The following is a 27891-nucleotide window of genomic DNA, read 5'->3' on the forward strand; positions in this document are numbered from 1 at the left end:
TCTCTTGGCAAACAGACGTGTGTTTGGACAGTCGCTGCTGCCTCTGTGCTCTTCACTCAGCAAACAGCAGCATTCCTCTGCTCACTCACACACACACGCACACGCACACACACCATCCCTGGCCCCCAGGACTGGACCCAACAGGCCCAACGAGCCCCCACCCTCACCCCCTCCACCCCTAAACCCTCCCCAAGATACAAGACACTCTTTGTCCTGCTACCCTTCACTCGCACACGCACAGACACACACGCGCGCACACACACACACGCACACACACTGCTGTAAATCATACAATATTTAACTGACTTCCATTTAGAAAAGCTCAGGATAATCAATCGTTTGTACGTGTGCATTCAAGAGGTTGTGTGTGTGTGTGTGTGTGTGTGTGTGTGTGTGTGTGTGTGTGTGTGTGTGTGTGTGTGTGTGTGTGTGTGTGTGTGTGTGTGTGTGTGTGTGTGTGTGTGTGTGTGTGTGTGTGTGTGTGTGCACGCGCTCACATGTACAAACAGTCAGTGTGGTCCTTGATCCACATTGTGGTAACGTCACTCTCTGGTCTTGCCTTCAGCTTTACCCTTTAAGCACCACAAACAGAGTCACGACTTCCTCTGCCTAATCCTGCAGCAATCCCAGACAAGGCGGAGAGGACGAGCTCCGCTCCCCTTTGCGCTGCCCTGCTCTCGTCTTCCATCTGTTGCTTCTTCCACTTCCGATTGCCACAGAGGTCGGGTCAGGGATCAGTCATGAGGTCACATCCTGAAATGCTGAATGACATCACTGTACCTGAGCCACAGGAGCCCGTCAGCATGTGCACTTTGACGTTCAGCGTTATCCAAAGCGATTGTGTTGGTATACAAGATATCCAGTATCAAGTGAAAACATTAACACCAGCATTTTCCATCACGAGTCCACTGAACCCGGTTGTTTCTAGTACACCCATTGCCTCCACCGATCGAAAAAGTCAATGGATGACAACTGCACATCATCAATAACCCTTTAACTGTCTACGTGGTTTATTTAGATTTCCTAGTTATAAGAGTATCAAAAAATAAGCAATGAGTAAAAAAATGGTTGCCTTCATTTATACAAGATAACTTCAGTAATCTTGTCCGTGACGGGACAATCGTGCTAAGACAGTGCGATGAGTATATGCATGCAACTCTGTACTTTTCTGCTTTCTGTTAGTTTTTGAATTATCTTGAGTTATGTTTGTGGAATATCAGCATGGCATGAGACTGTGTCATATTGATTCATTTAATGTCATTATATAAACACAAAAGTAAAAATATGCGTAATAATTTGTACTGATTCATAAGCTGCATAATCCTTTGTTAGATTCATTTTTAAAGTGGTTGTATTACTGGAAAGAAGCTTAGTCAATCTTCTCACCGTATTATTAAAGCTTGAGTACTGCAATAATATTAAACTATTGTGTATATATACAGTATCTCTGTTTTTATTGTCACCAGTATGTGTAATGTGTTTGTATTGTTATACTGTACACATGACAGTAGCTTTTGTATAGTTTCTCCAGAAACATTTTCCTTTATACAGATAAATATTGCTCTAACCTAATCTCTTTTATGTTTGTTTGTAACGGATCGATGGCAAATTCATAATTTCTCTGCAGGGGGGGTGAATGTGTACTTTATCCACTACATATTCAAAAGTCACAGAAGTTATTCACACTTGCTACAAGGGTCACTGAAATAAATCTGACTTCTGTGGTCACTTCTAGGGGTCATTTGGGGGCCAACGACTGGTTTGAGAGGCAAAATAGCAACTCAGGAAGCCACAGGAAGGATGAAAAATTATGATTTTGCATTGTGTGAAAAAAAGATTAACTTTCTGCAGCAGCAAAAAGTAGTAAACACAGATGATTAGCAAAAGTTAAAAACTATAAATAGACTAAATCAAAACATACAGGAAACCCGAGACGACTGTTATGAAAGTGATGGTGCAATCGCCAAACTAATCTACACGCTTTTTGAGCCTCACCTTGGAAAGTTTAGGTCTTCCTGCTCAAGATTTATACAAGAACGATATACACACATGCATCTGTGGTAAACATCCTGTCTTTCATATTACCACACGCAGCAACAACCATGAAATCTCAGAAAAGCAGAAGATACACTTCTGTACTGGCTCATTCACAAAAATCCTCAGAAAGAAAAAAAAATCAAAATACAAATTGGGCTTTGGTCCAGCTGCCCATACATACATTCACACACAGACAGGCGGAGGAGGTGATGCAACGTTTCATCAGATGTTTCCCATGATACAGCTGTCAAAGGCAGCTGTGACCGGGGCCCCAGAACACCACACACACACACACACACACACACACACACACACACACACACACACACACACACACACACACACACACACACACACACACACACACACACACACACACACACACACACACACACACACACACACACACACACACACACACAGAGAGAGAGAGAAGAGGCCTGACACAGCCAATTACTGGCATCCGCAGTAATCTACAAACTTATGCAGATGGCATAAACACACACTCATCTGCATCTATCAATCAGTCGTCTGTGACAAGTGTGAATGTGTAAAAAACTGCATGTATCAGTGTTGTTTTTTTTCCCCCTGTCAGACTAAACCGGTGCTCAACCTCAGGAAGAAACTGAGAACTTTCTCTCTTTCCCTTCAATCCCTCCTTCTCTGCACATGTGGTCACCACATTGAAAGGAAACACAGACCCTCTTGGGAAAGTGTGTGTGTGTGTGTGTGTGTGTGTGTGTGTGTGTGTGTGTGTGTGTGTGTGTGTGTGTGTGTGTGTGTGTGTGTGTGTGTGTGTGTGTGTGTGTGTGTGTGTGTGTGTGTGTGTGTGTGTGTGTGTGTGTGTGTTGCTATTGAACCCAAGCAGCCTGCTTGTGAGTTGACCTACATACAACGCGACGAGACTCAAAAGGACTTCCCAAAAACAGAGACAGAAAGAAAAGCAATCATGGCATTGCAAAATAGACGATCTGAAGGTGGGGGAAAAAAAAAACAACCTTAAAAGTACACACAAACACAGTTTTTGTTCACCCTACCGGACCCTCAAAGAGGCAGCTGTCTAATCGAGATGGGTATTTGTACTCCTGCATGTTTTTGTGTGCGCACATCTGTATGTGTGTGTATGTGTGTGTGCGTGTGTCTGGGTCAGTTGTGACGTGGCGTTGCCTGGAAGTTATGTAAGCATCAGCAGGGTAATGTTATCTGTCCTCCGAGCTCCAAGAGCAAGACACTCCCACGACAGCTTCCTCTCCTGCCTGACCAATCCACATACACACTCTCACACCACACAAAGAAACACACAACCACACACTATAGAGAGCATGGCCTCGTGTCATATCTTAGATCAGTGCTCTATATAACAATCTGGCATATCCCAGTAGATCGTGCTTAAGTTAGCTGAAATAGCTACTAGAAGTTCTGGAAGAGAAAAAGGGGCCGAGAAAAATGGAGAGTAGAATGTGGCCGACAGAGGGAAGAGTATTGAAAAAGAAGGAGTTGGAAGGTGGGAGAGAGAGAGAGACAGAGAGAGAGAGAGAGAGAGAGAGAGAGGGCTGATTTAGCAGGAAATGTGGGAGACAGCTTTAAAATAGCACCGTTGTACTGCATGTACACAGTCTGGGCTGTTTGAGTCTCCATCCATGTGCAACAACACACTAATACACAATCTGTGGAGCCCTCCAGTTCATGTCCGGTGAGTCAAGTCCGCCGGACATCGTCACCGTGGGCAGGTCGACAGGCTCAGTGATCGGAGAGGAAGTCGGGACTTCCTGCGCCGCCCTGCCTTCGGTCCTCTGCCCTTACGACACTGGCACTCGGCAGAGTGACGCAGAGAGTGTGCACATGGAAAACGCGCAAACGCGCAGACATGTGCACAAATGGGCCCGCAGCTGATGAGTCGGCCATGAACGTAACAAACGTCCACACTTCTGGGCTCTGCGAGAGGCTGTAATTTGAGCGGGAGGCTGATTTCCTGTGGAATTTAAATCATAAGCTGAAGATATGTTTACGTTTGAACAGTGGGTCTTACTGTATGTATACACTGTGCGTGTGCGTATGTGCGTAAGTATGTGTCAGCACATTCTTTCAGACGTTTGAGCTTTAGCACTTTAAGGTACTGAACTCAAAGTTGCGAAACTGCCATAAGAAAACAAGCTGGGGGTATTATCAGTGATGCCAGCTGATGACTCTATCAATGCTGTGACGACTTCATCAGCATCTGAAATAAGCACCTCACGCGTTGAAAACAAACAATCGCTACGGGGCCTGTAAAACCAGGTTTATATTCTACTAGCCGACTGCCTCAGACTCATGTTTCAAATTAAGCATGCTCCTTTCAATACAGATGATGGAAAAAAAAAAAAAAAAAAAAATAGCATAACTCTTGAGGTAGTGACAGCTCAGCAGATTTCCTGCCCCCAGTTATGTAAAAATCGCCTCTCCAAGCCAAGTGCTGTACGGGGTCTGAAAGTGATGTCGTTTGCTGCCAAACAGAAGTGCCAGACTTGCGCTGAGGCCTTCAGGCTCACCTCTGGTTATTTGCCCAGAAGCAAAAGCAGTGGTTTGCTCTCCTTTAGCCTGTCTGGTGAAGGGATTAACTACCAATCATAACTGCCCTTCGTTTACTACCATCAAAGTCGCATAGCAAAGGGGAATTATTGGAAAAAAAAGATCTAATTTGTATGTTATGCAGAGGGAACATGATGAATAAACTATTTCTAAAATATATATATAGCTATAGTTTCAGACAAATCATATTTGAAATCTGTTTAACAAGACTATCCAATGTATTGATTTGTAAGTGTTTTATTATTTCCCATTAAAACAGGTGAAGCGTATACATTTACATATTATATAACCAACTTCCAAAAATTAAGATAACTTTAATTTTACAGATGATGCAAGGATGATAACAATTCTTTTTAAACCACATTTGAACCGATGATCAATTGAAATTGCGGTAAATAACACTAGTACTAAGTTTATTTTTAAATCAACACTATAAAATACATTTATATTGTTGAAAATATGAGACAATCATCTTTGTTGATAGAGATAGCAAAATTACCTTTGTTGTAGATTTAGTAACAATTTTCAACCTCTGGTAGTGAGATCAAAACTTTTGCAGGCTCAAAACTTTATTTTCATGTTAATATAACTAATATTTCCAGTCCCAATGAGCACACACTTTCTTTTTATTGTTTATAGTGAACAACAGGCTAAAACTAAGTGTTAAATGCTAAATATTCCCAGATAATTTTTTTTTAAGTTATTTTGTACTGTATTCTACTTCATTTTGCAAGTTGTTTTCTTTTTAACAGTCAAAGACCTTGAGTTTGATATTTCACACGAGGGGGGGGAGAAAAAAAAATGCTTGCCAAACATTTCTCACAATACGATGTTACCATCTCCATCTTATCCTGCTCTAATCGTTGTGTAAACGACCCTGGAGCACACATGCCTCGATCTGTTTAGTGTTGAGCACGGGGCCTGGGTGCCAGCCCATACCTCCACCCAGTCCACAGGAGGGGTGCTGTCGGCCGACCTACTTCTGCCGCTGGATGGGCTCCAGAGGAGAGCAACGTAACGTCTGGAGGGACGCTGAGCCCAGCCACGCTTTGTTCTCCAGATCCCGACATGCACAAACACACACCCTTTGCAGCTGCGCACATACCCATGAAGTGCTCGAATGTGCGTCGACACACAAAGGCCCACACACACAAAAACAATCACAGACACAGACAAGCGGCCATATTGACACCTGGGCAGATGGGTTTTGTTTTTTTTTTCCCAAAAAAGTTGCTCTGACATGACACTGTGGTTCCTGCACAACGGAGCACGCTGACATCTGGAAGGTGTATCCTGACATAAACCGTGGTCACCTCGGCACAACAGCCAAACAGAATACGCATGAAATAATGAAATTCTTACGTAACTCACACACACACACACACAGAGTCTCTCCGGCTCTTTTTACGTTCACGCGAGGCCACTCTGCGGTATGTCGATGCAGTTGTTTTGGGATTAGTAACCGCGCAACACACAATGTAGGCACACATCACTTATCGCTTTTGCATTCGTGCACACATGCATGGAAACATGCGCAAATATTCCTGACATACGTGCGCAAGCATGCACGTGCACACCGACGTGTACACAATCCAGACACTCATGACTCATTATATCCATTCTCTAATCAGCCCTACATGTCTAGAGAGAGAGAGGGAGAGAGAAAAGAGGTGCAACAGCTGTTGGTGTGTAAACAGACTGAAGGGTCATATAATCATTTCCTGCCCTCCTCGCCTCACTCCCTTCTCTTCCTTGCCCACTTTTGTCCTCAAGATGCAGCAAATTCTCAAATGGTGACCCACTCGGGCAAACCGCAGAACTTGTAGTCATTTTTTTTACAAATTTTTTCCCTTCTGTACACAACCTGTGTTTGTATCCAGCTGTGCTCGTCTCCCCTCTCCGCCTCCTCCCCTCACTTTTCCTCCTTCTATCTCTCCACTTGTTAATGTGGGGCATTCCTGCTCTATGAGTCACAATCTGAACAGCGCCGAGTTTGTGTCCAGAGAAAGTATGAGGAGGGAAGGGAAGAGAAGAGAAGAGAAGAGAAGAGAAGAGAAGAGAAGAGAAGAGAAGAGAAGAGAAGAGAAGAGAAGAGAAGCTCAATGGGGAAAAAAGAAGGCAAGACTGGAAGCTGTAGATTAGAAGGGACTTTCTCCCCACTCTCCAACTTTAGATTCCACGTTTCTGTGTGTGTGTGTGTGTGTGTGTGTGTGTGGTTCCTACTGGGTAATGAGAATAAGTTGAACTAAGTATAAGCGCTCGACTGAACAGAGAATAATCATATAGGTCAAACTAGATTCTCTTTTCGATCTCTTAGAAAAACCAGTGTCTCCAATCATTCCTTGGCCTCCCTGGTTGGGCCCACCCACTGACCGACACACACTTCTGTCCATCCAATCAGATCAGAGCAAGAAAAAAAAAAATATGGGGGGTGCTTCCCTGTGAAATCCAGACAATGTAAACAATCACATGTGGAAGTTCTGCAGCTGTGCAGGACGGCACCTTTCAGAGGAGATTCCTTCAAGAGGCTTGGATGAGTCCTGTCACTACGTGCAGCCCCCACAGCGGCACGTCATCAATAAAGCTTGATCCAATCTAACAACCTAATTCTACAAGCAGAAGCAGCAGCAGCAACACGTGGACAAGATTCAATATTCCTAGGTCCTGCTGTGTTATGATGATGCTTTATTTGATCTAAAAAAAATTTTTTAAAACAGGCAAAGCAAAGAAATTAAGTTGGAGTTATGGTGGAACTGAAAGAAACCTGAAAGAAAGAAAAAAAACGGGACAAGAAGGGGCAAGGAAGCAAGGGAAGGAGGTTGGAAAGAGGGAGACGAGAAGGGAATGAGGGTGGAGAGTGAGAAGTGCTCCAGCTGTACCCTGAGCTTCAAGAGAGCCAAGAATTTTTATCCCTGGAAAAGATCTCTCTCTCTCTTTCTGGAAAAAAAATCTGCAAGTCCTCCCACTGCACAGCTGCTGCCTTCACACACCACTTTTTTTATGTGCTCATTGACATAATACATTCAGTAGGCCCTTCCCCTCACCTTAACCAACCCACCTCAGAGTCGAACCCAGCTTATTCCTAAAAATTCACATTGACCTTTGAAGCCATTTTGATCGTCACATGTAATTTTTCCAAACACCGAGGGTATTAAGATCCCAGTTTCACACAAATAGAATGAAACAGTGGCGTGCGCGCACACACACACACACACACACACACACACACACACACACACAACCTCAAGACAGACACAGTAGTCTCATGAGTTTTGGTCACTCTTCCCTTCCTAACCACTCCCATCTCCAAGTTGCCCTAAGTGGGCCTGTCCCAACTGCAAATGCAGCCTTCCTCAGCGCTGGCAGACCGGCCCAAGTCAGCAGCAGCACAGGGGTGGCCGGGGTCATCGCATAGAGGAAGTGGCCTCACCCGGAATGCATGGCAGCAGACACGACCAGACATGTAGCGTCTGATTCTCTCTCCCTCCTCTTCTTTCTGCCCGTCTTCCTTTATATACACCATTTCATTCGATCATTTTATTTAAATTCCATTCCTCTTTTTTTTTTTTCCACTCTCCTGTTCCCTCCCTTTCTCCTTCTGCCTCCCCGTGCCCTACTGTGTGAGGGCATTGAGTTTATAAGTGAGCACTGGGCAGGGCATACAACAACAATCAACTCTCTCTCTCTTTTCGGCTTGCTTTCACACACACACACACACACACACACACACACACACACACACACACACACACACACACACACACACACACACACACACACACACACACACACACACACACACACACACGTCAAGCTCTTTAACTTCCTTGTACCAAATGAACCAAACCAATCCTCTGTGCCCTTTTGTTTCTTACAAAGTACTTCTGAGGAGAAAAAGCTGGGAAAAGAGAAAGGCAGGTATGCCCCACAAACCAACACACACACACACACACTCATGCAGTGCCCAGAGGGATCACATTCCTTTGCACACCACCTGGAGTTAAGAGTTCATTCCGACGGCGACCGGTTTACCGAATCCAGTGGGACATGACAAAAAATTCAAAGTGCACACTGAAAACATAATCAGAATTAGTTTCACAGTCCACCCAAGGGAGCACAAATGAGTAGGTAGAAATCTTTTCCTCCATCTAAAGCTCAAACCAATGTCAGCGAAACAAAACACACGCATTGAATCATGCACCCAAACATGCATTACACACACCCAGGAGATTTCCATTATATGATCCCACTCTACCATGAGTATCTCCACCCATCCCATTATCCCCGTTTCCAGCACAATACAAAACATATTCCATAACTACATATTCAAGTGTCATCAAGTCAGAGCCAGGGAGGAAAATATTCTACAGTGGCATCTGCTCATGAGCACAAAATACGTAAAGATCTTCATATCTGACAATTAAAACCTGCTCGAGCTGCACTAGTTCATTTACTGTGATGTGAAACTTGTTCAACACAGGGGTGGAAGATACTGAAGCTGCTTGAGTATGTCCAGTGCAACAAAATCAAATTTAGGCTTGGTTGCAAACTTAAAATACATTGTGGAATTTCTCAAAGCTATTGAAGGAGGTCAACTGGATTTGACCAACAAGTCATCATCAAAACACAAAGCATAAATATCAGCTTATTTCAAAAGGTTCGACACGCAGGTCAACTTGACGATGAACTTCCTACATTTTATGCACACGGTCTAATGAGAGTGGGCTTTCGCTGGACTCCAGTGCATGACTGAAAGGTTCCTGACACCACCACGTCTGGTTACAAATAGCAAGAAGACTGTCGAGAACAATACTCTCAATTAAGCACTCCTTGGAAAAATGTATTGTGCCTTCTTCCTCCGGTTTGTTTGGAGCCATCCGGCTTGCTGCTAAAGCAGACGGAGAGACTTTCCTCGCTATATTTCTCTCATCCGACTCATTCCATTTACATCAAAAGGCTCCAGGAGTACGAGGTGCACTCGGGCGCACGGCTGATCATTGAAAATCTCGGCAAGCTTCTGTAAGCAATGCAGTGAAGTCGGCGAGAGCAACGTCATTGTCCATCCAATTCGGACAAATTCTGAAGCGTAAAGAAACTTGAAACACTCGGACAAGGACAAAGAGAACAAGAACGAAGAGAAAACAGAAGTGAAAGGAAAACAGATTGACACACACACACACACACACACACAAAAATCAGCTGTGAAAAGTATGTGATTTGTATCCACATTTACGATTGATTTTACTTTCATAAATCTATTCCATACAATTCCACCTCATGTTGATGCTTTTTAACGTCCATTAACAAATCAGTGTTAAGGAAATGTGTCAGAAAAAAAAGGTTGTGTACCTCCAAAGCATTTCTTGCTATTACAATTTGGTTAACAACTTAACTGTCTCTGCCAATTCTTATGGCAAGAGCAAGATCACCATCGCTTGTGAAACTTGAAAGCTCTGCAGATGGTTGAAAAACTGCTTGATGAACAAAAGAATGCAGTATAATCTTTAAAGAACTGTGGCCATGCGGTTTTCATGGAGCATCAACTCATTAAAACAAGGAAAGTATCTGTGAGATGGAGAATGCCCAAATTGCTTTTGGAAAAAGTGATTATATTATACTGTGATCAGCGCTGAGGTAAGTGGAACACCTTTCATGACAGTGGGGTCGATCAGTGTTAGGAGAACTGTTAAGACATGAAATACGACAGTAACGAGAAGGACAGACAGCAATAATCACAAAGAGGGGGGAAAAAAAAGAGCAGAGCTTAAACATCTGCTGGCAGAACCAAAAACATACCTTGACATGATTTACACGCCGACCAGCTCAGATGACACATGCACAAAAAGAAAACCCTGGCAAACACCACAGTCCTGAGGTAACAGTGGCAGTCTATCCCAAAACTATTAATTCTCAGAGGCATACTCTCAGCCACCAGGACTGCAGCTGAAAAGAGCACGATGGATCCCATTACACCACCACAGTGAAGCTGCACTAAGAATGGACTTCATCACACAAACGGAAAATCAATCACTGTTACATGAAGACATACAATTAATATGCATGTTTTAGTGGATCTATTCATGAGAAAACAGCTGCAAACACTCTTTTCTTTGTATTCATGATTCATTTAGCCATGTTATTACTCATTTGTGACACAATAACTTATGAAATAAAGGAAAGACCACCCGAAAATATTTGTCACACAATTGTCTCTGTAAGTACAGTTGCACAGTACCGAAGAGAAACCAAAAAAAAAGCAAATAAGCAACACGTTATATATCAGGCGTGTGTAATCCTCTGCATACATAAAGTAGCTGTTCTGTAATATAGTCAAGCGAGCTCTAGATTTGAGGCCAAGAGCAATACCAGGTGATCCCAGCGTACACTTTTCTGGCAGAGGAGAAGAACGGTGAGACACAAGCTGACTACAGTAGGAGTTCCAACTTTGAACATTCTTGGAGCAAGGAGACCTTTCTGCAACTAAATATGCATTGTGGTGGTAAGTTTTTAAGGAAAAATGGACATTTCTCCAACTTATCGGGATGCTCTATCTATCATATACATCAGGATTTTTCTGAAGAGAAGTTTCTCAAAAAGATGAGTGGTTTTGAATGCGGTGCAGCAGGGTTTCACCCCAATCTTATTTAAAACTCACATATGGACGTATTTTTCTCAGCTAACCCAGATTTTATGCATCAAACTCGTGCCTTCAATAACTCACCAACATGATTTTTCTTTTGGTTTTGATACTGTTTCTAAAGAATATTTTTATGGTCTGTAAAGCCGATATGCAATAACAAAAAGTACAAATCTAATGTTAAGTGATCAGGGATTTTTTTTCTCCCTCTTCTACAGAAGTTTGTCCTTTCAATATCTGACATTGAAAACACTATAGAGGAACAATGTGCAGATTGGGCCCTTCTCAAATATAGACTAACAGGTGAGCAAGAGTTCTAGGCACAATATTTGACTTCTGTCTTTTAATTCAGACACTCATAAGCTTTACCTTAAAAAGTAATGAGTTTAACAGTGGCACAACTGTAGTGCTGTTTGTTTATGCACTATACACAAATAATAATGTCTTAATTGTCTCATAGTGGACATGAGTTGACGAAAATCCTTTTAAAATGCCAACTTTTGCGGGTCCTAGAACTCATCTCTGTGGCACACCATCAGAGGGCCGACTGCTAGAGGCCGCCACCCAAGTCTCCTGACGTCACATCCTCTCTGGCAGGGCACAGCTTCCTGCTCTTCACAACCCTGGCCTCATCATCCCTCGTAAAAGTCCAACAAAGAGCAAACAAAACAGTAAACCAACACAGCCTTGTAAAACACACATAGACACACACACACACACATGCACGCAAATGCATATTAACACACTCGCATTCCAGAGCCGGGTGCTCGAACACACCCTCCAGAGTCTTGTGCTTTGATGTGAGTGTGGGAAAGCTCAGGGGAATGGCTGGAGTGGGGGGGGAGCGGAGAAAGAGAGGGAAGGGAGAGCGAAGGTGGGGACGTTGAGAGGCTGGGAGTATGAGTGGGGGGGTCAGTTAAAGCTGACCTCCGGAGCACGAAGAGGTCAGTCTGTTTGAACAGGGGATTGGAGATCCTTAGACAATCACATAGCCGACATGCTAATTGGCAGACTGATACTGGAAAGGATTTAGAGTAGAATGCTCTGATTCATCGCCGATGGCACAAAGAAACTGGCCAGAGGGTCACGACCACACACAATGGAACAAAGCAAAAGATAAGAGAGAGACTGTAATAGTGTACAGCTGAAAATAGACCACTGAAACCACAGTCCAGCAATGGATGACCTGTCCAAGATACATCCCGAGGAGGGTGCGAGGATGTGCTCCAACACTCACAATCCTAACTTCAAAGAAACAGGTACAATAGATGCATGAACAGATAATTTGATACATGTTCCCCATTTACATTTTTCTCCCTAAAAGTACTTCAAAATACAAAACATTATTGCCCCAATTATTGCAATAAATGCAAGAGCATTTCCCGGTTTCTATAAAAAGTACCTGATGATGATCATGTGACCTTAATCATCAACATTATAATGGCTCAGAGAAGTGAATCCACTCTCCACTTCCCTTGCTGGGAATTACCCAATTAAATGCAAGGATATTAACTGTTTCATAAGTATGGGGTAATTTTTGCCTTGGTGTTTTACTATATCTGCGAAAGAAAAAAAAAGAAAAAGGTTTGGGGCTGTTTTTTGGGGTTTTTTTTCCCTGTCTCAGTCCATCCCTGTGTCAGAGTAATTGGGATTTATTTAAAAGTGCTCAGTGTGGTTGTACAGGGATTTCATGGACCCTGAGGTTATGGAATGTGTTGGGCTTAATAAAATTTTACGTAAACTTTCAGTTCAAATAAAAGTGCATAATTCAGCCAGTAGCACTTAGCAACAGTGAGGCTAATGAGCAGCACTTAACATCAATCCAGCAAATACAAAAGCCTCTTTTCTGCTCCCCGTTCGCCTCAAGGTAGAGACAGATGAATGAGGAGGGAAAAGAAGGAAAACCGAGGCAGGAAAAGATCATGCAGAAGGTCTGAAGGCTCATATGAAAGAATCTCTTCAAGCCGCCGTGTTGACGTCTCCAGGCTGGTTCTGCCTTTGGCAGAGTATCCGTGTCTGTCTGTGTGTGTACGTGTGTGTGTGTGTGTGTGTGTATACGTGTGTATGTGTATGCATGTTTGCATGCGTGCACCGCAGTGCAGCAGCTAAACAGAGGTTACTTTATAAAGCTGGTCGCTGGCTGTGCCCAGAGGTCCCTGTAATCTCGCTCCCTGTCACACACACTTGCACACAAGCACGCTGAAGTGCAAGCAAACACACACACACACACACACACACACCAGGCACAAAAGTATACAAGCACGGGCAAACAGGGAGCTCTGAGGTCTCGGTAATCACACTGAGTCAGTCTAAAGAGCGACTCAGTTCGACTTCAAGACACACTGCCACACTCCACCTCTCATTAAACTCACTGACCTCCTCAGCGAGAGATAGAGAGAAAGAGCAGGAATTTAAGCGTGCGTGTGTGTGTGTGTGTGTGTGTGTGTGTGTGTGTGTGTGTGTGTGTGTGTCCACATTAATAATATCTGCATTCAAACATGACCTCGAGTCCTCAACCTCCCATCCAATTAACTGTCTGCAAGAGAAAGGCACCAAAAAAAAAAAAAAAAAAAAAGCACAGACTCAGACTGTGCCTTCAATGCAAAATTTTGTGAGCAAGTGACCACATGCAACCACACAAATAAACACACACACCCACTGCATCAGTACTGTCTTTTTGCAAATCAGCGTCTCGCATCCCACTCATTTATTCACCGTAGATTTTCTTCCTCGGACATCTTTTCACAGGTCACTGATCCACAGCTCTAATTTTGTCTGTCAACTGTATCTGCACGTCCTCGCATCCATCCAACCTATCATGTACTGCTTTTGTCTGGTATAATCTGTGCCCGTAGGTCTGCCAGCGGCCATCGCTCTGATTCGAGGGAAAAATTGAATTACACGGCGGCAGGCAGGGGAAAAAAAAGAGGAGGCGGGATGTAATTTGTTACAATGCAGAGTGCTGTGGGGCTGTGGTGAGGGTGAGGGAGGAGGGTGTGTGTGGTGGTTGGGGGGTGGGGGGGGCAAAGCTTCTCACTCTCCCTCCGTCTCAAAGAAAACCTTCACTCGGAGGGCAGCTGAAAAAAAAGTGAGAGAAGAAGAGGCAGACAGACAGTGGGAAGGAGATGGGGAGGAAAAACAAAGGCGTCCTTTCAAAGTTTCTGAGCAACAGCTTACACTTCTGACATCATCAAAGTGGGACACGATTCCAAAAGCGTTGGGGGGAAATCCCAAGTTGCTGCCACCTCCTTCCGTCTTTAAGAGCTTCTTAGTGGCTTACATTTCCAGCCTTTTCATGTACCGATACCAGCCAGGGAGCTCACTCTGTCTTAATCTGTCACTGCATTCATCTCGCACTTCTTCATTTGGCAATAAAGCCAATGGATGTCACCCAACCCCATTCCTTCTCTACACCTTTGTTTTATCAATTACTTGCCAAATTGCTAAAAAAAAAATAAATAAATAACACAAAGAACAAGTTCTCTGGAGTTTTTTCATGTTTATTTTAAACATCTAAGAACTCTTCCTGTCGCCGTATTAAAGTTTCAGTCTCTACCACAGCTGAGGAATGACGCGTCTTACTCCATCATTCATGGAAATATACTTCAGAAAATTCTTGTTTCCCCTTGTATCACTTGGACTTCATTCGGCGGTTTATTAAAGAAACCTTGATGGTAAGAAAAACTAGCATGTCCCAAACGCCATGGTCCTTTTGGGGAAAACTGAAAGTAGTAAAATTGTTTCACGGTTTGGTAAAATCATTCGTCCTTTTTTTTTCCAAAGCATGTTTTGCAAAGCAAATGACTGAAATGAAGGGAAATACCCAGTCTCACTGTGACACACATCAGAGCCACCAGCAGGCCACATGGTAATATGATAATATAATCATGGGGGAGTACTGACCCTGGATGCATTGCAGTGAGCCGTCCTCAGCCCGGATGGTAAACGTCTCGCCCGGGTTGACCTGCACCAGGATCACCTGGACCAACACAAGCACACAAACACACACAAACACACAATAATCAGCGAGGTGAAACAAATCGGGTTGATTGATCAAACAATTAAAGATTCCATGAACATACATTCATCTCTGAAAATCACAAAGGAGACACTGCTGGGTTGCCTATATGCTTGCAGATGTGACATAATACAACCAGCGTCGGCTCTTAAAGGAGGGCGGACACAGAGTTCACACATATGAATGAGGTGTTAGATAAGCTAATGGTGAGATGCTGCTGCTGTCACACACACACACACACATACACCCTGACGTGACAGCAGTTTTTCTTCTTCTTTTTAAGCAACGCTGATGAGAAGACAAACACACACAGGGACACAAAACACAGTCGAAGAGTGCAGAGCCTACACAAATAAACATATGGACAGGAGAGCATAAAACATAAATGAAACCAAGACAAATGACGCTGCTTTGAATTCTGAGTGTTTCTGCTTAAATGTGCCTGAAGAGACGAAGGATGCCTTACCGTCATATTCTCCGCATACAGATTGTTGAGAGTGTACACGTGGCTGTAGACATGAAACAGGTGACCCTCCATTGCACGCTCACACACTTACACACACGTGCTCGTACTCAGGCACTCATGCACGCACGCACGCACGCACACACACACACACGCACATACACACACAAGCGCAGCCCTGTCTAAGCTCTACAGGTGCGCTGTTGTAAAAATCCTCATATCCTACGTTCCTCCTCTAGTGTCTGCATCTTCTCCCATCTCAGCGCTAACCTGCTTCTCTCCCTACGACACACACACATTTACACACTTCCTGCTCTGTCTGCTGCAGCGGCTGCTGTTGCTATGGGAACCCCAGCATAGTACAGGGCGACCCATGTCTCCCAAGAACTGAGAAAACCCCTATATCAGACCATGTGGGAGGGTTGGTGTGACAACTTCACACATGCCACAATCACACTGAAATGGTGTGTGAGCACATTTGCTCAGTTTTGATAACACAATATATTAAAAAAATATCAACTGTGGGGTTTTTTTTTTCTTCCCCCAGACAAATTGTAGCATCAAATCACAAAATTGAACAGCAGCTCCAGTGAAAAGACTGTTTGGCATCATGAAAGTTTTTAAATTATATATAAAAAATAACCGATAAGGTCTTAATATAGAATAAAGCCAATTTAATACAACCATAATTGAGAGTGTTGCATAATATGACAACGATCCACTATTCCTATGTTTAAGAAGCAATCTGGACAAAAACTGCAAAAAAAAATAAAAAATGTTTCTTGGAAATGCGTCCTGTTTATCCATCATTCCATTCACGGAAATAGTAGCTTTTCTGAGATATTTGGAATTGAGAATAAGGGAGGTGATAGTAAGTTGGTACTCGGGGGAGAGTTGTATCAAACTAAGCAGAATGCACTAACTCAGCCTCGCAGCACTCTCTGAAAGAAAGACCAAAATAAAATGGGATTTTACTTACAGAAGGACAAGTTTGGCTATTTTAAGCTAAGCAAGCAACCGTTTTTTGCAATAAGTGAAAAAAATTATACAAACATATTATGTATCAGTCACAGAAGGGAAAAAAATCTGAGGAAATTAATTTTCAAATCGAATACAAGTTTATGATGATTCAGAGTTTTCATTTATACAAAGGTAAACATACATCTAATTATTTGAACTGCCACTAAGGTTACATTTGCTTTTCAGAATCCTGACAGAAGTCTGATCTTGTTGTCGGTAAAGCAACAGACACACAAAGATACAAAAACAAAAAAAAACAAAAAAACAGGTGTAGGCAAGCAGACAGACAGGAAAACTAATAGACAAGAAAGCAGACAAATACATAAGTATGTCCTCAGACTCAACACAGACACTTGTATGCCCACCCACACACGCGCGCTCACATGCACACACAGCAGAGGAAACAAATGAACACACACCAAGAAACAAACAAATACGCACATGCAGACTCAAATCTATATAATCAACGGTCTCGATCGTTGATTCCACACTGGGGACCAAGTTTAAACTGCAGGGTGTTACAATAAAAAGAGCTCCCTAAATGCTGTGTGCTCCAGCCAAAACCCCCCGCCTAACTGTTATGTGTCGCAGCCAAAACACTCCCACCACGTTTCCTCTGGGCTGCGAGCAGAACAGGCCCGCGATGATGCATAAACATCAACAACATAACTCATCGAAGAGAAACACACACAAATAAAATGTGTGACAACAACAATTAGACGCAGATCAATTAACTCTGATGTTTTTAACAATGCTGATCGATCCCTGTTGCAGAGTCTGGGGGGGGGGCGTTGCACTTTGAAGGTGATCCAGTTGGCTCGGCAGAGAAACAGCAGATTCCTTTTCAAAGTACATAAACTAAAAGGCCCAGGGTGAAGTGTGGGGGCCACGCTCGAAGCTGGTTGAAAAAGAAACGTTTTCAAGGACTGAATGATGCATGTGACTGCACCTCTAACGTGCCATGGTGACGACTCGTGTTCCTGTAACAAGGAAGATTCTTTATTCGAACAGCTTGGCAGGATTCCAATACCTATAGCATTAACACGTGAGGCTGCTGAAGAGCTGACGGCAAAGAGAAGAGGTGTTTGGTCGCATGGATTAGACATGCGTGGTCACACAGGCATCTGTAATGGCGAGTTTTATTCTCGCAAGGACAAATTAATGCAACTGACAGATGTGTTGGGAAGAGAGTGTGTTCATGCGTGTGTGTGTGTGTGTGTGTGTGTGTTTACCTGCTGCGCTGCATCGCCGTTAACCATGTGAGGCATGAGAGGGACCTCCCCGTTCAGGAGGGGGGGCGGAGCCAAGTCCAGTGGAATCTGGTCTGTCATCATCATTGTGACGTACATTCATGGAGAAATTGACTGAACTGCCCTACCTGGGGAAGTACAGAGAGGAGGAAAGAGGAAGGAGAGACATGACATTACCATCCTGCACACGTGTAGTGATTCAAAAGACGTTTTACTCAATTGTGCAACAGCATCGCTGATTTGGAGTCGAGTGGTTGAATGCTTGATATCATAATCTTTACCATTGTTTTTTTTTTTTGGTTTGTTTTACCTTCTTATTATAGTTTTTGATGATTTTTTTTCTTCTCAGAAATAAATGTTAAAACATCCTGCTGACTATTTTTAGTGTTTCCCTTCCTGGGTAGCCACAGTGGATCATGTGACCTGCATGTGTTATGCTGCACAAGTAACTTCTGGTCACAGTATTGTTTATTTGATCACCTTTTTTTTCCCCCTCTGGAGGAAATATGTAGATTTTGAGATGGTGCCATTTCTTGCGATGTTGTCTACACTGTGTGCAATGAACAGGAGGTAACTTTATTAACCGTTTTTTCCATTCTATATGTAATTTGTAATTATAGCATGAGCATTATGTCAGCCTCTACCAATGTGCTTTCATCAATGTTTATCGCACAATTCCACCATTATAAAACAATTTCCCAGCTTCAATCAAGTGTGAAAACCTTTTTCCTTTTTTTTTTTTGCATTGTTGGGGAGCTTTTATTAAAATTGCTTGCCTCAGTTTGTGTCACTGCCGCAGTGCAGTTTCCATCCCAATTAGAACTTGGGTCTAAACCACACCGTTTCTATGAGGACAGGCACATGTGAAAGATGGTTCAAAGCCATGCGTAAACTGGAATAAACAACTGAGAAGAATTCAAATCAAAACAAAGTTGCAAAAAAGCAACAGCAACAAAGAGCTTGCGTACTTAAGTTAACCAAAGGTCAAAACAAAGTTATGCATGACAAAGAAAAACAGACACAAAAAAGAAGATTGGATTCCAGCGTTTCTCACAAGGCTTTTTTTTCCCCTTCAGACTTTGCTCAAGCATTAGGTAAAATCCAACAAGTCGTACCATGTCAATATAAAAGAAAAAAGATTAAAGGGGCCGAGCTAAATAGGGAGTGAGAGACTAACTCAAAGCTCTTCATTATCAAGAATAGGCTTTTAAAATACAGGCGGAATCAAAGTTAATGTCCTCTTTGTGGGAGCATTTATGACAATAATAGAACAGAACCATTGGATGAATAAGGTTTCAGTTTTAGAAATCGATAGCAATAACTGCATCAGATAATTTCTTTGTAAATACAACAAAGAAAATGAGTATTACATTTAAACACGCACACGCACACAGCAAAGCAAAAGAGAAGAAGCCCTTTGAGGGCCTCTGGGCCTGATTCTCCCTGGAAACTCAATCTGGAGACGGAGTCCTTTGTCGCATAAGAATAGCAGTAAAAACCAAAGCGCATAACTGCACAAAATAAAAACAACAACCAAGGCTTTTCATTCTGAGTCGAAAATAACAAGGCATCACCTAAACTGGATTTCGGGAGAGAATTCAAAGGCGCACAAGCCGACGCGTGTCAGCTGTTCATGTGGTCCTCATCAGGGTGTTTAATGAAGCTGCTCACCCGAACCTCAAAATTAAAAAGGTCTGTACTGTCACACACACACAGTGTACATCACACAAATAAATACACAGCTCAACCACTGAAGCTCCCGGACGTTTACGTCAGCAGACATACATACGCTGTCTCTCCTGGGAAATATATACACACAACATACACATATACTGCAGATAAGCTGTGAACGCAAGGTTCTGCGAGAGCCAACCAAGCTCACGCTCAAGCACATACAAACAAGACTCATTGCCAGAAGTCGGTTTCTGAATGATGTAGGTGTTTGCCTTCATCACGGGTGTGTAAAATCTCTGCTAAATGGCTGCAGAGAGACGGCAATGAGCTGTAATTATCAGCCATTAGCATTGGCTATCATAGATGAAACCAAATGTATGCATGCATCTTAAGATTGTTTTGGGTTTTTTTTTCCTCTCCACCCTGCGCGAAGCTCATTACTCCTCTCTGGCATACGCACACCAGAGAAAATGCACCAAAGCCAGCTGTGTGTCACTGCACGTCTTTTCTTTCAGCTGGTTGTCTCCCGGTGAGGTCGTTGAAAGGGTTAGTGGCTCGCACAGCTGTGTTTCGCACTGACACAACATAAACACGCCCTCACGCCATCCCTTCACCGTCTTTCAACGTTTCTCAATCTCTCCTTTTAAATCCCGACTTTGTTCTTCTGCCGCCTTCTTTCTCCATCCGAGCCCCGTTCCCAGCTCAGCCTGGCCATCCAGCCTTGAACACACACACACACACACACACACACACACACACACACACACACACACACACACACACACACACACACACACGCGCACGCCGAGCTGCGTCCAGGACACACATCACAGACAGATGGTAACACCACTGTCAGCTCTGCCAGGAAAAAGAGAAGAGCGAGACAGCAAAGAGAGTAGAGAGGAAGAGAGAGGGAATAAGTACGTTAAGGATTGGCTTAGGTGATGAATGGAGAGTAAAGACGGAGGAAGATTCCCAAACATCTCTCGCAACAACTGCTTCTTAATATAAGCCCTAATTTCCTGAAGTGAGCATTTATCTTATGTCACTTAAGAAGAAGCATCACAGTTACAAGTACTGTGCGTTGTCTCACGTCTGAAATCTTCGATTACACATTTAATACAATATTTCACTGAAGCGGAAGAAATCACACTCGGAACCGTTTTCTTGGTTAAATACCACAAGTAAGGTTTTATGCTCCCAAAGCAAAATGAAAACGCATGCAGTTTGTGATGTGGATAACCCCAACTGTTAAAGAAAGAGTTCCACATTTTGTGAAATACATATGCAAAATCCCAAAGATTTTGCTGGCCGATGCCACAATACAGGTCACCGGAGAAAGTTTTTACGTGAAAATGTATCGTCACGCGTGTGTTTTCTCATCTCAAGAAATGTGCATTTTCCTTCGTTTACACGGAGACGGGAAATCGAGCATTTTTTTAAAAGTTCCACCTTGGGAGCCATGACTAATGACTGATTGTCATCATGAACACGTCATGTAGTTTTATGCTAAGCTAAACTAAACCTTCGGCTGCACCTCCAAAAAAAAAAAAAAGCATTCAGAATAAAGTTTATCAAAGTAAATGTTTGATGTCCTCGCTGTGTTTGTGTGACGGACCCAATCCAATCCAATCCACTTTATTTATATAGCACATTTTAAAAACGAAGCGTTTACACAGACCACCCTTTCGTACGTTAGGATTGATTCCCCTAGAGGTGGATGGAATAGTTTCTCGTTTGCTTTTTGAGAAAACTGTTCTCAAACCTTAGTTATAAAACAGAATATACTACTAATCTTTTTCTTCTTCTTTCCCAAAATGTAAAACTATCTCTTTCCGGTAATCACAGACCGGCTTTTGGATGAATATAATTGCATTCGGCTTACAGATGTCTTGTTACGAAGCTTCTTGGCATCGCGATCTTCAGAATTTAAAGACAACCTTTGCTACAATTTGGAGGAACTGATGGGTGAAATTGCACAGCGTTCAAGCAACTTTGAGGGGAAACAAACCCATTTGTCTCCAGTCACACAGACCACTGTGTCGATTTTTCGAGCGTTTTTTTCTTTACGGTTCATTGATTTGGTAAAAATGTTGATCACAGGATGTAACGTACACATATGGAAATGTTAATGCGTCAGTCCATAAAGACTGACCTTTGTTTTACAATGGAAGCAATATAGGAGGGATGTTGCTGTTGGAGCATCACACGCACACGCACGCACACACACACACGCACGCACACACACACACACAGAGTGGTTTCCGCTCCCCGGTGGAATGTGGAGGAATAAGGTGTCGATTCCCAGCAGGGATAAAATGTTAAATAGAAAAATTCCATGTTAGATCCAGAAACAATCAACCACTTGTCCAAGAGTATGAATGTGTGTGTGTCCGTGCATGTGTTTGTGAGAGAGCATAAGTGAGCATGTGTGCTTGTGCGCATGTACACGTGTCTCTATCATTAGACAGAAAGCCTAGTGTAAGCATGGAAACTGTCCCTCTGAAATTAAAAAAAATTAAAAAAAATGCATAGAGTAAAACATAGATCCCAAAGCCGCCCCACACACACACTGACAAAGTCCCAGATATTCAGGGGCAGCTCTGACTTCATAAGACGACAGTCATTACTCATACAGTCATTCATCATTCGCACACATGCACACACACACACGCCCAGTGACTCCAGTTTGTCCCTCCTGATGAAACATAATGGATATTCACAACCACCTAACAGACTGTCTGACTTACTTCCAGTCCGCCACTTCACACCTTTCTCCCTGCAATCACTCACACGGCCAAAGAGGCACAAACACACAATTGTGCAACCACACAAGCACGAGCATTCATGACTGGTATTCCCTGGCCTGATTAAATATGGCCTTAAACACTACAGGTAAGTATAGCATTTACCACATAAATAGCAGTCATCCAAAAAAAAAAAAAAATCATCTAAAAATACGAATTGTCTTGTGAGCAAAACATAGACCGTTACTTCCCCTTCTATTCCAGTGAGTGGATTATTCCCATGAACACAAGCTAAAAAGAGTGTGACACTAAGCATGCTCACTTCCTACTTCCATCTTGCGCCATGTGGACTTTCTTGATGATGTAAAGAAAATAAAAACAAATGGGAATCATTGGGTTTCTACCACAAAGTGAAAGAAAGCCAAGGTGAAATCCCTAAAACGCTGGTTGGATTTCACATTAAAGGCTCAACAAACCATCTGTAGAAACTCACAAAGGTCTTCGGTGCTTAAGGTTTAGAAGACGAAGCCTCTTGAACTGACAATTCCTCTTGGATGAAAGCAAGTCCAGTGTCCTTTTAATACAAGAAAAAGGGGACCTCGACAAACCGAAAGGCTCAACAGTATGCAGTATATAAATAAATAAATAAATCAAATTGAGGTTTACACAGGGAGACCTCGAAATAGTGGACGCAGGGATCTTGTTCGGTTGAGTGATAAATAATCCTCTGGAACTGGAAGAACCCTTTTCATGAAGGGAAAGACCAAAGTTGCTGCTCATGAAAGGACGTCTTATAGGTTGTAAGACCGAACTGAGACGCGTCTCCTTCAATGAGGACTAAGCGGAGGCACACGGTTTGCAATTATCAAACTGGATGTATGATTTTCTTGGAAAGTTTTTTTTTCCTTTTTTTACTCTGTAGAGCGGCGCCCTGGACAAGTCACCAATCACAGATCGATCACCAACACTCACTCTTTCAATCTCAAGTTCTATTTTTGGACTGAGTCCCCCTTAGCAAGAGATTCAAACTATGATGTGTCATCATCCAACTACATTAAAACTATGTAAACCAACCCGAACATTCTTTGAGTGGAAGTTGGCCGACAGTTCTACTTGGATTTGTCACAATGGTTTTCATTTAAAAAAAAAAAAAAAAAAAAAAAAAGATATAAATCACAAAAACAAATCAAAGTGTTCAATTTTGCTCTATTTTTCCCCACATTAATAAAGACCTCGACAAAGTCGGTCTCAGATGTGAATATTTTGACTGATCATAGAGAGGCTTTCAAATATATTGTGCTCAGTGAGAGCACTGCGGCCTTGCGGGTTGTCTTCAGGAACAAAAGGTTGCTCACGATGGTTTTATGTCTATTTGAACAACTGATCAGAATTCATAAGACTTTCTTTCTGTTTGTAGGCCGACACGACTCGTCATCCATCATCTGGGTGACAGATTTGTCCCAAATGTGTTTACAACGTTGATTTGATGGAGTCCGGATGACATTTTCAAATGGCTCGCTCTGACATTTGTTAATACTTCTGGTCAGACTTTCTAAAAGAGGATGATGCACAGTCCACACATGACTGATACGACAAATCCTCTTTAGAAGTGAACGTGTCACAAAGAGATAAGCATTGATTTCAGATGCAATCCTGCTGTCCCTCGAATCACTACCGTCGGGGGGAATAGGCAGTGAAGGAGATGGCAATTTGTAAGAGTTTGGAACGTCGAAGGCTTTTCTGCAGGAGAACACTTGTCTACATTTGTCGGTGGATGATATTTAATCAAATGTGCTGCATTTGGTATGCATATGTAGCTTGGTCAGTCTCTTATCTAATGTATTTGCATAGACTGGATTGCAATGTCACTTTGCGAAGCAACATGTTTATCAACCTGATTTAGACAAGCAGAGAACCAGATAATCTCAAGTGCACACAACAGTCAAGCCAGAAGATTTACTGTGATCGTGTGGTCCACTGTGGTGAGGACACCGAAGATAACAACTGTTTCAAACCGTGGTGGAAACTGCAAGAAGCTGACCACAAAGTGATTACAATAGCTGTAATTTCCCCCCCAACATATGCTCAACATGAATCTAAAAATATCAGAATGCGTCACTGCACACGCTGCTGCCGAGCTTCTGTTTCTCGATTGGGGACGGGCTTTTTAATCGAGGGAGGGACTGATCAAGTAAAAGGAAGAAACAACAATGAGTGACAATGAGAACTGAAACTGAACTTTATTTGGCGCTCGGGGAAATACAATTCTCTGTCTGGTTGCTTCAACAGCCAAAACTACAGTTTCACTCACTGGATCTCTGCGATGACCCAGAATCTAACATTAAATGAATAATTAAAAGTTAAATATAGATTAAATATTCTAGTATCTGCTCAATGAATGAAGCATAAATGACTGTTACTCAACTTAAAATAGCACGGACATGCCTAATACTGAATATGTGATACAGAAGGAGAGATCAGGGAGAAAAAGAGAGGGATCCTCTTCCTTGTCATGGGTGTGTTAAGCAGTGAGGAATGCTCTCAGGTGTCAGTACTGAGAAGTGACTGAATGACTATCCACGTCAGTGCACGCACGCGCACGCGCACGCGCACGCGCACGCGCACACACACACACACACACACACACACACACACACACACACACACACACACACACACACACACACACAGCATGAGGTGAATCCAAGTGCTTTTAAATCCATCTTATCAGCTGACAACTTCAATCTGTACTAGCATTTAATACGCACAGGTGTGTGTGTGTGTGTGTGTGTGTGTGTGTGTGTGTGTGTGTGTGTGTGTGTGTGTGTGTGTGTGTGTGTGTGTGTGTGTGTGTGTGTGTGTGTGTGTGTGTGTGTGTGTGTGTGTGTGTGTGTGTGTGTGTCTTCTAAATATGGTGGGAAACTGCCACCAACACCACTTTCATTCAGCTCCAGCTCCTTTTACAAAAGGTATTCAGTCTCAGGGAGATCTGTGCTCGCTCTCTCCCTCTCTCTCTCCCTCTCTCTCTCTGTGTAAAACACACACACGTACGCGCACACACACACACAAAGTTAGTACCTTGTTTTAGAGAGGGCAAGCAAGAAAGAAGGGGTAGATAGGTGGAGCGAAGAGAGGAAGATGCAGAAATGGAGCCATGTCGAGGAAGAGGGAGAGAAGGGTGGGGAGGGAGGCAAAAGGAATGCTGCGCTTTCGGTTGATCCGAGAGGAGCCGAGACACACACACTTGGGATAGACAGAGAGGGGATTTATAAAGGATGGAACCTCTACTGGTTCCCACATTGGCTGACAGCTTTCGGCACATATGCAGACTGTGTGTGTGTGTGTGTGTTTGCGAGAGGAAAAGAGAGAGCAAGAGACAGAGACAGAGAGACAGAGACAGAGACAGAGACAGAGCGAGAGAGAGAGAGAGAGATTCAGCAAAGAGCCTCTGAAAGAAAATTCAGCTTGTTGTTAAATTTGCCTTCATGCATTTGGCTCACATATGTGTGCCTGTGTGTGTGTGTGTGTGTGTAGCTCTTGCCCTGTAATTGCGGTAATGATATGTCATCGACGAAGAAGAACTCGGAGCGGGTGGAGTGGAATGCAGCGGACGTATACAAGCGCACACACGTGTTGCCCAAGCAAACCGTGTATGAACAAGCTCGTCTCCAAACCCCCTAAGGTGACGCCTTCAGGGAGCCATTTGCACCCCAAACAGATGAGCCTCAGCACCTCGTGTAACCACATCTGATGGTGGAGGGAAAGCCTCCACCATCTCGCTGCATCGTATGGCTTTCGTTTCACTCTCAGCAAGTCCAACCGTCAAATCTGGCTATTTTAACAAGGTGACCCAAAATAAATACAGGCTGGGAGAACAACTCAGCACTTTTCTGTGGAAATAATCAATATTATTATAATCTCTCAGTTACACCAGAGGTTTCCTCTCCTCGGGGTAAAACAATTAGCAAAGTAATTACCCCCATAATATCATTCCTTACATTTGCGAAACATGCAAAAACAAAAGTGCGTTGTGCAGTCAGTCGATATTCCTGTCACGGCCGTAAATTAATACTGGAAACATCACTTTGCCCAAGGACACCTCTTGCAGGCTATAAAGTGAGCTTTTAATCGTCTGGAGGAAGGTTATCTGTTGCATCAAGAGAGACATCTGCCAAGTCGGGGGGGGTATCTGTATGAAACATCAATGCAAACAAAATACAGAGCAGAGAAATGAGTACCGGTAGCCACTTTGGGAACTGCAGCAGTTGCACTCCATTGGCTCCAGGCTTTTATCTCTGCAGTCTGGCTTCTGCTGCACTCATTCCAACTATTTGGGAAAGTTCTCTCGATGCCACGTCCCACATTCCCTGTAAGACGCACATTTATCTAATTTCACAGAATGCGAATCAGTGTTCCAAGGTTGTACTGCGGTCATTCCCTGCGTCTCTCGCATAACTCGAGCCGATGAGATACTACTAAGAATGTGCTGTTTATCTTAAAGAGTGGAAGAACACTGCTGACTTTAACTGTCATTTAGCAATTCAAGAATACTGAGGGTGTACGGCTTCTTTTAGACAAATGTTTCTTTACACTTTCTTCTTTTTCCCCCCCTTTGTCTGCATTTTTCCGCTTTCCTCCAAATGCCAGGCATTCTGCAGATCATTGGGTGCAGACAAGTCAGGACTCAGCCTGGCAAATGACAGCCTCAGAACCCCCCCTTCCCTCCCCCCTCCTCGATCCCTCAACCTCCACAGAAACACAAAATGAGCACCCTGAGCAAAGCCTTTCTCCCTGTCATCCTTCCATCTATCCAATCCTCTCATCAAGCCTGGTTTCCAGGAACACAGGCAAGAAAACTGATGACCCAGTGACTTCGAGACGGCTCTCAGCTCAGCCTCTTCTACCCTGAGATTTTGGAGCATTTAAAGATTCCTGCAGCTTCCGGTAGCTTGGAATAAACTGCGAGGTTGACGGAGTGCTTCTCTTGTTTTAAATTTAAGTGGAAATGATCGCACCGACTGATTCTGAACACAATGGAAAACAAATCCCACAGCAGCTCTGACCTGCACATTTCTACACTTTCTTTCTCTTTGCCCGGTCCGCCAAAAGAGTCCACAATCTTGACTCCTTTGCCATGCACTTCCTGGACGGATCCCGCCTTCATACATTCCACCACATTGTCAAAACACAGCTCCCCTCTCCCACTGGCTGATGGGAAGCCGTCGGCTGCTATTACAGGCTGCTGCCGAGGCGCTGGGCGGGAGGAAGTAAAAGTTGATCTCAAACAGGCGGCCGCCCATTCCCAGCGAGAGACCGGAGTTACATAAGTGTGCACACGCACGCAAACACACACCCATAAGCACACACACACACATGGTGTCAAGACAACACCCTCAACACACAGTGTAACACAAAACAGGGTCGCAGAGAAAGAAAGGTGAGGAGACAGTAGAGGGAGTGCGCGAGAAGAGACATGA

General features: G+C 43.4%; 1 protein-coding gene across 1 annotated transcript in view; it reads right to left on the minus strand.

Annotated features, from left to right (window-relative positions):
* Positions 1-27891, minus strand: part of fndc3ba (fibronectin type III domain containing 3Ba) — an 88011-nt gene that overhangs the window by 47575 nt on the left and 12545 nt on the right. Inside the window, 2 exon segments of the mRNA XM_080513220.1 lie at positions 15146-15221; positions 17976-18121. Coding sequence (XP_080369346.1) covers positions 15146-15221; positions 17976-18092 — 193 coding nt within the window. The 5' untranslated portion in view covers positions 18093-18121.

The sequence above is a fragment of the Blennius ocellaris genome, assembly GCF_963422515.1.
Source record: "Blennius ocellaris genome assembly, chromosome: 17".
NCBI classification, from domain to species: domain Eukaryota; kingdom Metazoa; phylum Chordata; class Actinopteri; order Blenniiformes; family Blenniidae; genus Blennius; species Blennius ocellaris.